The sequence below is a fragment of the Paramisgurnus dabryanus genome, chromosome 1, assembly GCF_030506205.2.
Source record: "Paramisgurnus dabryanus chromosome 1, PD_genome_1.1, whole genome shotgun sequence".
NCBI lineage: Eukaryota > Metazoa > Chordata > Actinopteri > Cypriniformes > Cobitidae > Paramisgurnus > Paramisgurnus dabryanus.
In genome coordinates, this window is record NC_133337.1 from 71,001,543 (window position 1) to 71,014,022 (window position 12,480).

Consider the following 12,480-nt stretch of genomic DNA (forward strand, 5'->3'; position numbering starts at 1 on the left):
GCATCTCAGCTACCTGCGACCACACAACGCGCACTGTTTGCAGAGTCAGATTGCTGCCTGGGGGTGAGGGACAAAGGGAGACTACCTCCTTTCTGCGCAGTGCTTGAGTCACTTCCTACCTCACACAGGGTGGTGAGGTAGAAAGTGGCTCATAGCCTTAGAGCTCTTCACCGCTTCCGAGAAATACTCTGTGATTGTGCCCACCGTGTCCCCAAACAGGCCAGATAGAGAAACAGGCGTGACTGTGCATGACCACCATGAGAGGTCTTCGTGGCCCTTAGCGTGAAATCCGTAGCCATCCTCAGATCCCTGAAGGTATTTAGATCCGTGCTGCTCTCATCCAGAGCCTTAAGCACCTGCACCTAAATTATCTGTAGGACCGCCATAGTGTGCAATGCAGACAGAGCCTCTTCCTGCGCGGGTATGCTTTTTCGGACAGGTGTGCTGTCATGAGGCTTCATTACCCTCAAAGCTGTGCCACACCATCCAAGGAAGTGGACAAGGAACAGAGGTGAGCAGCCAAAGCGTCCTTGATGGGGGGAATACACAGGTAGCCTACCTAAGAAAAAAAATGTGGGGAGGGGTAGCCCACGCTTTGGTGACTTTCCTCCGAGCGGCAGCGGGGTGGCCCGAGTGAAGAAAACAAAAGTCAAGCCTGCTTCTCTGGGGTTCTTGTGGGGTGCTCCACTCAATCTCCAAGTCCTGCATGGCTTTGAAGAGATTGTGCACCAGTTCCTTGTAAAAGGAGGGCTGTGTTTCTGATGCACCACGTGGACCCTGGTCCCAGTCTCCATCTAACGCTGTCAGAGATATCTCATCTTCCTCCGCCGGAAACAGACCTGGCGGTTCCCGGTTCAGGACACAGGCTCTCGGCGACAAACTGAACTGGTGAGCGAGGGGAGGACAACCACCAGCGGGTCTTTCCCGGCAGTGGGACACTGCAGTAAGAAACATCCAAGGGCGATGTTGAGCCGGGTCCTGAGCACCTTCATCAGGAGATCCTCACAATAAGGGACACCCTGAGCCAGCAATTGCCGCCTTTGGGTGGAGTAGCCCCAAGCAGAGCACACAGAGCTCGTGGGGATTGGGTGGGTCCATCAGACCTCCGGACCACAAGCAGATTTGCGACATCCCGGAACAAAAAGAGGGCTGCTTACATTTCAACCTGAACTAAATTTTGCTGCCTATGAAGTCTGTCCTAAAACATTTCTCGGAGCTGCCATTATGCAGCCAAAGTCATTGTCTCATAAGGCAGCAAGGCAACAAGTCAGCTGTCTAAGCTTTCGGACACAGCCTCTCTCTCTCACGCATTAATCAAAACTGATACAGAATGGTTAAAGGTCAGAAGACCAAATCATATCCAGCAAGGAAATATTTTTCATCTTATTTACACAAATGTTTTGTGATATCCAGCTGATATTAGCTGGCCATTTCTCAATCCGATGGCTGCAGCCTTCAGAGCTCGCATTTGTAGGCAGCATATGTCATCAAGACCATCTTATTTCAGTATGTTAAATGCATAAATGGGCACTTAAATATATGACACAAAGAGATATTAATACAAGCCTTCCTGTTCTCATGTTTTTTCTTTTAAAAAAAATTCAAAGACTACACAATTAAACAGTTTTGAACTTGAACGCATGGTGCTGTAAATATTATCAGTTTTTTCTACTTTATAGTTTGTTTTTAACAAAATCTCAGGCTAGTATACGTATTCTCATTACCGAAATAATTAACCTCATTTCCGAAACCTATGTATCATTACCGCAACAGATACTTATTAAATGTTAATTTCATTAATAGAAGCATAATACTTTGATTTTAAATGCATGTGCAGAATCTCCAAATTATGTTCTTTCAGGTTTGTCATGTCATTTTGAAAATGTGTCAGGTTTCTTCAAAATATAAAAAAAATAGTTGCAAATTGTGGAAGGTGTTGCGGTATATGAGCTAAATAAAACCAAATAAAAAAAACGTTAAATTTAAAATAAATATGATTTCAGAATTTCAATTTACTGTGCATGACTATTAGTAATCCATTTTTAAAAATGTGAAAATATATTAGCTTTTCTAACAGTGTTGATGTTTTCTGACTGTTGCGGTAATGAGATTTTTTAAGGACTTATTTTTGAAATGATGTTACAAAAAGTGTTGAATGATAAGTAAAAGTTTTTAAATTAATGTTCCCATATACTCCAGACTTTGTTTTTAATGTTTGGTGGAAAAAAAGTAAATTTAAGCAATTTTTACATTTTCATGCTTGACATTTTTAAAACCAAGTTTTTGTGAGAATCACCCTAAAATGAAATTGGAATGTAAGGAAAAAAATATTCTAAATATACAGGAAATTTGTGGTGAGAAATGGAAATGCAGCAAGCCCTAATAGAGCATATGGGCAGAATTTGAATTTGCCCCTCTAGCTCATATGTTACATGAACATAGTTCTGGACAATGCAACATCCTTCCATGTAAGCAAAGTGAATATCAGTCTACGTGAGCGTGACAGCGTTAGTACAGTTGATACTTCAGGTTATGAGCATTGCAAGTGGTACAAATTAACCCGATTGTAATAGTGTAGAGTTTTATTACAGAATTTGTTTGAAAAATTGTCAGTTGATTAGAAAATGGACATTAAACTACTTTGCCCTGACAGCCAGATTTCAAAATTGTGCAACAGCCAAATGACCCTTTGGTAATTTGTTCAATAGGGCAAGTCATGGAATGACACTTTGAGTGACATTTTATGTTTTAAAGGTGGTATATAAATAAAGTTTTATCATCACCTTATAGTTAGTCACAAAGTTTGAAGAACCTGTTTGAAATTCTAACAGATATAGGAGAATAGTGCCACTTTCCCTATAACCATGCCACTTGACAGTGACCCAGCTGCCTCGCTGCATGGGCTCTATTGATGTAACCAGGCTTGTGCTCAATTCAGAATTGAATTAAGAATGACACCTAAATTCCAATTCAATTCTTGAATTTGAATTGAATTTGAATTAATGTCAAAAACAGTATCTAGAATTACAATTCGAATTTTAATTAAAGGAAGCAGAATTGCAATTCAATAGAAATCCAAAGAAATTCATATACATATTATACAGTAAGTGAAGTGTTAAAATGAAGCTTTCAGTATATGTCAGATATGATTGCATTACATATTATATAAATTATACTAGTTTGAACTACTTTAACCCTTAAGAGTTAGGGACATTTTGTGCCATTTTGATTTTTAAACCATCTTGACTGTGATGATTGAATATTGCCCAAACTTGCCAAAGGTTAATCATTTTTGATACATTTTAGAATTTTGGTTTCAGTTTTTTAAATTAGCTTAAAATGGCTAAGCTACGCAAAAACCGACTAATGTGTTCCTAAGGACAAAAACTGCCCCATTGAAAACCATTATAACTACCTTTTTTGACCCCCCATTTATCTTAACATAAACTAATACATACCTTTATGTCAATATATCATTTTAAACTACTGGCCTTGAAGTTTTAATTTTTATACTTGTCCACCAGGTGGCGCTACTTTTTACCATTTCATGTACTCATCAAAATGTCACAATTTTTGCTGTTTTCTGCGGACCGCATAGCTGCTGAAAAGATAAACCTTTAATGTTGAAAATTGGTGTGTGTGTAAAAAAAGTGTGTCTGAGGGGTAAGGGGGTGGTGGTGATGTCAGGGTGGAGTCGGTGTTGAGTGGGGCAGGGGGGCATATTCAACATATCCAAATTCTTCTCTCTTTAAAGGGCACATTCTGCGTTATAAACTAATTCGGTAATAAAAACGATGAGAGGCCAGAACCGAAACAAAATCAATGTTCATTTTGTTTCTCGCTCATGTTGTTTATACAAGTACACTGCTATAAGTATGAACAGTTTAGCAGAAGTAGTGAAAATGGCAAGGCATTACAGCACACATAAGTCTCCTGAAATAATCATGCACTTCAAGAGCGAGGATGGCTCCTCATCTTCCTCCGAGGATTCTGAGGTCGACACGGAGGCCTCAGAGGTGGAAGTAGACCAGTTGGAGTCTAATTCATTAGAGGGATCTTCAGAAGACTTGTCAGAAGGTGAGAGCGGAGAGGAGATGGATGAAGAGGCGGCAGGATGGATGTCAAATATTGAAAAATCTTCTGGTCTCCCACAAACATGGAGACGCTCCGCTACTTCCCAGCAGCCAGAGATTTGATCCCAGGGCTCACACATGCCACTGCCCGAATCAGAGCCCTGACTTGAAGCTTTTCATTGATGCTGATGCATGAAATCCTGCAGCATATTGGGGCCATGACAAACCTACATGATAGACAGTCATAGACTGGAGAGATCTTGAGACAGAGAAACTGCAGGCTTATGTGGGCCTGCTCATTCTGCCCGGTGTTTACAGATAAAAATGAATCAGCCCTCAGTCTCTGGAGTGACAAATCAGGACAGGACACTATCTGGGCTACGATGTCCCACAAAAGGTTTCACGACATCAGCGAACACTGTGGTTCGATTAATGTTAACTTATTGGCATTTAAAGGGTTAACCCTTTATATGCCTGTTTGTTTTCATTAGCCCATGTTTTTTTACAGAAAAAAAAAACTAAATATTTTCCAAAAAACACATTTGAACCACCATGTGATTATTATTATTATTATACCCTGAGATGGGTCAAAGATTGGTAGCAACATTGATTTTCATGCGTTGTTATTTTTTGAACAAGGTCAGATTTTATAAAAAAACTTCTTTAAGTGTTCCTAAGGCCACAAAATGACACCTTCCCAAAAATTGCTCTAAAAATATCATACGTCAATATTGTTGTTCATTTTAAACGATGCAGTCTTTTAGAACTACTTCTGCCTGAAACATAGATATCAAATATTAATTAAATTTGTGGAAATTTTAACCCTTTATATGCCTGTTTGCTAACATTAGCCCATGTTTTTTTTACAGAAAAAAAACAAAAAAACAAAATATTTTCCAAAAAACACATTTGAACCACCATGTGATTATTATTATTATTATTATACCCTAGGATGGGTCAAAGATTGGTAGAAACATTGATTTTCATGCGTTGTTATTTTTTGAACAAGGTCAGATTTTATAAAAAACTTCCTTAAGTGTTCCTAAGGCCACAAAATGACACCTTCCTAAAAATTGCTCTAAAAATATCATGTCAATATTTTTTTCCACTTTAAACGATTCAGTCTTTTAGAACTACTTCTGCCTGAAACATACATATGAAATATTAATTAAATTTGTGGAAATTTTTACCCTTTACATGCCAGTTTGTTTACATTAACCCATGTTTTTTAACAGAAAAAACAAATAAACTAAATATTCCCCCCCAAAAAACATTTGAACTACCATTTGATTATAATTATTATTAGACCCTAGGATGGGTCAAAGATTGGTAGCAACATTGATTTTGATGCATTGTTATTTTTTGAACAGGGTAAGATTTAAAAAAAAAAAACTCACACTTCCTAAGGCCAAAATGATCCTAAGGCCAAAATGACACCTTCCCCAAAACTGCTCTAAAAATATCATACATCAATAATTTTTTCCACTTTAAACTATTAAATGTTTTAACACTACTTCTTCCTGAAACATATATGTCAAATATTAATTAAATTTGTGGAAATTTTAAAATTTCCACAAATGTAATCAATATTTGATATCTATGTTTCAGGCAGAAGTAGTTCTAAAAGACTGCATCGTTTAAAATGAAAAAAAATATTGACGTATGATATTTTTAGAGCAGTTTTATGAAGGTGTCATTTTGTGGCCTTAGGAACACTTAAGGAAGTTTTTTAAAGGAACTCTTGAGGGTTAAATACAGATTAAATTAACAGGAAATATTTTCCCCAAGCAATTAATGTTAAAAACTCTAGTCACATAACAAATAATTAAGTTGGATTTTTTGTAATTGTAATTTTGTGGAACACGATGGAACATGACTTCATTTCCCAGAATGCTTTATTTTAACCAAGTATTTAAAGTGGTTGCCAAACAATTTTCCAAAGTAACTTTCCTAACACTGAATGTCTGTGAGATTCTTTCTGTTGTGTAACTGTGGAATTTCTTTGAATTGCCATGAATTTAATTCCACTTCCTGTCATTCCAATTCAAATTCAACTTCCTGTAGGGTGGAGTCAATTCAAATTCCAATTTATGAATTGAATGTAGGCAAATTCTGAAATTCTGATTTGTGCACAAGCCTGGATGTAACCAAACTGTGTATGGTTTTTAAGAGCTTATGTAACTAGGCACATCTGAAACAATAACTAATGTTTTGATATCCTCAATTTCAGTGACTAGCATTCAGAACTTAAAGACAAAGAAGTCAAGAATATACTAGATATAAGTTAAAATATAAATAACTACAAATAGCGTCGCTATTGTCAATTCATACGCACTGAAGTTCTTCAGTGTCCAGGTGTTGGCAGTGGATGCGCCCTTCAGCCAACTCTTTGGCCACAGCTTCACGCTGCACCTCGATGCTCTCTAGCTCCTGAACCATTGATTCTTCCTTCTGTTTTAGCTGCTGCAGCTCAGCCAGTAAACTGGCCTCCTCCTCTTCTTGCAGCTGAGATAGCAGGTCTAAACAATTCCTGACAATTCACAAAAAAACAACAGTGTCAAAAACCAACTGCAGTGAACTGCAGCTGCTATTTGTATGCTTGTATTTATTGCTTGATTGAAAGCAAGACAACAAACACAAGAATTGCAGGATAATAATTACTATTTTGCTGAAATTTTTAATCGTTATAAATAATCATTTAAGTAGTAGCACACTTTAAAGATGGGGCCCATTGACTTACCATAGTAGTTTTTTTCCTACTATAAAAAAGTCAATGAACCCCATTTTTAAAGTAGACTACTCCTTTAAATCTTAGAATATTTTAGATGAACAGATTCGCCACCCAAGTCACCAGAACTACTTATTTGTGGATAAAAAAACTTAGAATAAAAACATTGTCTGAGATTTTAACTGCATATGTATTGTTGTGAATTTTTTTTAAAAACATCCAAATAAAATATGAATAATATTTGTAATAGTCAGAGACATTTAATATGATAATATGGACTTAAAAATCTATTTACATGTGACTGCATCAGTGTAAAGTAGCGTGGACCATGAAGAAGATTGTATTAACTCTTTCCCCATCATTGACAAGGTTTTTCCATCAATCAGTATTTCCGCTATTATCCACCAGATGGCCCTCTTACCCAACCTATTCAACCTGTAAGCAACCCCTCACGTCAAACAGTTCAAACTCAGTGTATGCTTTGATCATTGCTCTAAATCGAATACAGAAGTTTTTCACAAAAACACAATGGGCTCTATCTTGCATCCGGCGCAATGCAGCGCAATGCGCGACGCAAATGTCTTTCGCTAGTTTCCACCCTAATTTTCACGTTTAGCGCCGCGTTGTTTAAATAGCAAATGCATTTGCGCCCCCTTTTGCGCCCATGGGCGTTCTGGTCTGAAAATGAGGTGTGTTCAGGCGCATTGTTGGCGCGTTGCTATTTTGAGGCAACTAAAATAGACTACGCCATTGACCAACAAAAACCTGGTCTAAAGTCTAAAGTCAATGGCGCAATGTGTTTTATGTTATTTAAAGAGCGCATTAGTATGCGCCTATAAACGGGAGGACAACGCGGGTTTGCTTATCACAAAGTACATGAATGCGCAGCAGCACAAAAATGCTTTTAAATATGAAAGATTAAAGGATTGAATGTAAAAGATTATTATTGAATCTCTTGGACATAAATGAGGACTAATTATGAGACGTTAGAAGGCGCAAAGAGTTGCTTCACCTGCAGCCTGGTAAGTAAATAAATGCAGTGCTTTAAACAAATGCATTTGTTTTTAAATGTTTTTTTAAATGCTACCTCACGGATTTATTATATGATGACTCTGTACCTGCGGATATGGTGAGATGAGAAACATTTTTAAGTCATGCTTAAAAAAAACTCTTTGCTAAAAAAACCGCTGTCCAAAGTGCTGAAACGCGCATAGAGCCGTTTGTAAATTCTTTATCTCCTGTATCCAATATTTTTTGATGATATTGGATAGCCATACATTTAAAGCAATTACAAGCCTGCATTTTTACTTACATGACTAAAAGAAAATGGGTTTTAAAGGTTTTAATAAAAAAATAACAATTTCAATCCAAGTGAAAAACAACACAATTATTTAACATTAATCTTAAACTGGGGATCTTCTTCCTCCGCTTAGTTTTTCAGTTTACAAAGTCCGTCATCTAAATAGGGATAAGACATAGCGCCAGCGCAACTTGCTTTTAAAGGGAATGAAAGCTGAGACTCTCATTGGTTTACTGCACGTTACGCCCAAAATACTCCCATTACAATAGGACCAACCCTTTTCGACCATGCGCTCGGCGCACAAACCGTTTTTCCCGTCGTTAAATTAGCAAAAGTGGATTCGGACACGCCCATTTACACGTTGCACTGTGCACTTTAGACAATGCGCTTAGATCGTTAAAATAGGGCCCAATATCTCAACCTACTTCAAAAACCTAATTCAAAGGACCAGAGACAATTATTCCGGTTTAGGGATGGGACGATTACCGGTTTCACGATTAACCATGATAAAAATGTCCTGACGGTTAGTATTATCATTTTAAAATGAATCATCATTACAACCGTGTTTGATTACCGTGATTTTGAAAACTCGCGGTAAATCCTGTCCAGCCAGAATCAGTTTGACGCAGATGCGCACATGCAACATAGTTTTTTGCACAAGGCGGGATAACATTTAAGGGATAATGCATTGTATTCATTCACTGTAAACTTATTAGACAGATTTATTTATTTTTTTTACCACAGAAATAACTTCAGGGACATTAAATATTAAATTGTGATTTTAAAAAATAAAACTTTTTTATGTTTTCAGTGTAGCTCTGGTAGTTATTTTAAGACATTTGATAAGTTAGGTGTACGGTTTACAGAAAAATAATCAACACCCATGGAACATTTTTCAACCAATCAAAATAAAGCATTCAACAGCCCCGTGGTATGAGTAAATATAACCATTTGTATGTACAAGTTATTTTTCCCATTATATTACTGTGGAGAGAGATACGACATCATACATCTGGTTTGGATATCTCAAAAGCCCCACTAAAAGAATGCCTAATATTAGGGATGTAACGGTATCAAATTTTCATGTTACAATAGAATTTCAGTATGATACTCTTGGTAGGGTTTTCACTGGACTGTTAACACGAAGGATAAAACAAATAAAAGACTTGGAAAAACTGCCATTAGTGTTTATTAAACAATAAATAAACATTACAATAATGTACAAATTAACCATGTCATATCCTGTCCTCGTTTCTTGATTCTTTAATCATAACTGTAGACATATGAGATGGGTCAAATTATGAAATATGAAAATTGCACCAGCTGGACCTTGACAAAGGTCACATTTCTTATTTTTCTAAAATTCTCTATGCTATTACTGTACCTACCTCATAGACAGGGCCAGATTAACCATACGGGCAACTGGGCAATTGCCCAGGGGCCCAAGACATCTACAGGGCCCAGGGCAGCAAGGGCATGAGCAAAATACTGTATCTGGTAATCTCCCGCTGGCTGCTTTATATTAAAAAAACTGTCAACACAGGCTTTTGCACTACCCAGAGAGATGCTGCACTGCCTATGACTTTGAACGTGAGTTGAGAGCGGTTTAGAGTCAGTCTCATGCGGACTGACCAATGAATTTAGGGCCTCAAGCTAAAAGCCTCTCCTCATTGGTCAGTCTGCATGTGGTGGATCTAACGTTACGCCAAGCGGGTTACTTGACGCAAGGTGTTGCTACAACAGAAGAAAGTGAGACATGGGTCCCGTACACACTGAATATTCATTCGGATGTCACTTCACCTTTTAATTCTTAATCCTGTTCTTAACACACACAGTTCAGTAATTTTACGGGACTGACAACCGCGTTCTAGAACCGAATTAACTCCCGCAAAATGCAGGTAGTGACAACCGCATTTACAGAAACTCTGCTTAGTGTGTACTTAACCGAACTGAACAACTAGTAGTTAATCAAGTGTTTAAACGTGCATCATAAACAGGACAGGTCTCTCTTCTGAAAAAATAAATGCTTAGAAGGGGAAAAGCTTTATATGCGCGGTTCAGAAAATGACAGAGGCACGAGCGTTTGCTGACTAGTGTTGCCAGATTTTGTACTGAAAAAGCAGCGAACAAGAAAAATCCAATAATAAACCGAAATAAATCTAAATGCTTTACCTCAAGGATCAAAATATTGGGACCGGCACCTTCACACTTGATCGTGTGGGTAGTCTGGGATTCAATTACGATGCGGGAACATTTGGCTCCCGTACGAATCGCGACCATTCAGCATACCATTCAGAGTCAGGCTAGGCCAGGATCTCACTGTAAAACAATATCAAAGGATATTAGGGCTCATGGCATCAGCATTGACTGTGATTCCTTTGGGGCTGTTGCATATGAGGCCGTTTCAGTTGTGACCCAGAGCCAGAGGGTTTCATCCAAGGGGCAATCCTCAAAGGCTAATAAAAGTGACGCGCCACAGGCAAGGTTTCTTGCCTTGGGTCCCACGCTATGGGCAACTTGTCATCGCAGACTGCTAATGACAGACGCCTCCCTGACGGGCTGGGGTGCGATCTTAGATGGTCGTCCAGCTCAAGGGGAGTGGGAGGGTCATCAGCTTGGTTGGCACATCAATTGCCTAGAGCTGACACCTGTATTTTTGGCCCTGAAATACTTTCTCCCCCGACTGAGAAGCTGTCATGTCCTAGTGCGGGTGGACAACACAGCGACAGTCTCATACATAAGTCTCCAGGGAGATCTGCGCTCTCGCAATTTGAACAGGATAGCGAGGCAGATTTTTATCTGGGCTCAGGACAAGTCCCTGTCACTCAGAGCAGTGTACACCCCTGCAGGTTCTAGCCAGAGTTCGCCAGCAAGGCTCTTGCCTCTTACTGATAGCACCGCGTTGGCTGAACAGATTATGGTTCTCAGAGATAATATCTCTCCTCAACGGCTCGCCATGGGCGAGTCCGGAGAGGAGGGACCTTCTGTCTCAGGCGGGGATTATGATAATTCATCCCAGGCCCGACCTGTGGAATCTCCATGTTTGGCCCCAGAAGGGTACCAACTGAGGGACACAGGGTTGTTGCCTGATGTTATTGAAACTATTTTGAGTGCTAGGGCATATGAATGCTTTAACGCTTTTGCGCTTTTGAATGCTTTTTTTTACACTTTTGCACATACATTCATAATATTTTATAGCTTGGATGCTAATTTCACTCCAGGATCTCATGTCCTTGAGTCAACATTGCTGGCGAACTCTGGCTAGAACCTGCAGGAGCAGTGGAACTGGAGGAAATGCATAGAAGCGCTTGTCCGGCCATGTGTGCGCCATTGCGTCCAGAGCCAGGGGGGCTGGGGGACTCAGAGAGAAGTAAAGGGGACATTGCATTATCTGAAAAGAGGCCAAGAGGTCCACTTCCGCTCTGTAAAATCTGGTCCATATCTGAGACACTATGTCTGGGTGGGGTTTCATTCCCCAGTCAATAATGTCTGCCTGGACAGTAAATCCGCTCCTACATACAGGTTCCCCGGGATGTACACTGCTCTGAGTGACATGGACTTGTCCTGAGCCCAGAGAAAAATCTGCCTCGCTATCCTGTTCAAATTGCGAGAGCGCAGATCTCCCTGGAGACTTATGTATGAGACTGTCGCTATGTTGTCCACCCGCACTAGGACATGACAGCTTCTCAGTTGGGGGAGAAATTATTTCAGGGCCAGAAATACAGCCGTCAGCTCTAGGCAATTGATGTGCCAACCAAGCTGATGACCCTCCCACTCCCCTTGAGCTGGACGACCATCTAAGATCGCACCCCAGCCCGTCAGGGAGGCGTCTGTCATTAGCAGTCTGAGATGACAAGTTGCCCATAGCGTGGGACCCAAGGCAAGAAACCACTTTTATTAGCCTTTGAGGATTGCCCCTTGGATGAAACCCTCTGGCTCTGGGTCACAACTGAAACGGCCTCATATGCAACAGCCCCAAAAGAATCACAGTCGATGCTGATGCCATGAGCCCTAATATCCTCTGATATTGTTTCACAGTGAGATCCTGGCCTAGCCTGACTCTGAATGGTATGCTGAATGGTCGCGATTTGTGCGGGAGACAAATGTGCCCGCATCGTAATCGAATCCCAGACTACCCACACGATCAAGTGTGAAGGTGCCGGTCCCAATATTTTGATCCTTGAGGTAAAGCATTTAGATTTATTTCGGTTTATTATTGGATTTTTCTTGTTCGCTGCTTTTTTAGTGCAAGATCTGGCAACACTAGTCAGCAAACGCTCGTGCCTCTGTCATTTTCTGAACCGCGCATACAGAAGCTTTTTTCCCCTTCTAAGCATTTATTTTTTCAGAAGAGAGACCTGTCCTGTTTATGATGCACG

The 12,480-nt window shown here is 39.6% G+C and overlaps 1 protein-coding gene across 1 annotated transcript in view; it reads right to left on the reverse strand.

Moving 5' to 3' along the window:
* Positions 1-12,480, reverse strand: part of becn1 (beclin 1, autophagy related) — a 521,809-nt gene that overhangs the window by 149,786 nt on the left and 359,543 nt on the right. Inside the window, exon 7 of the mRNA XM_065253401.1 lies at positions 6,409-6,603. Coding sequence (XP_065109473.1) covers positions 6,409-6,603 — 195 coding nt within the window. The remainder of the gene's footprint in view (positions 1-6,408; positions 6,604-12,480) is intronic.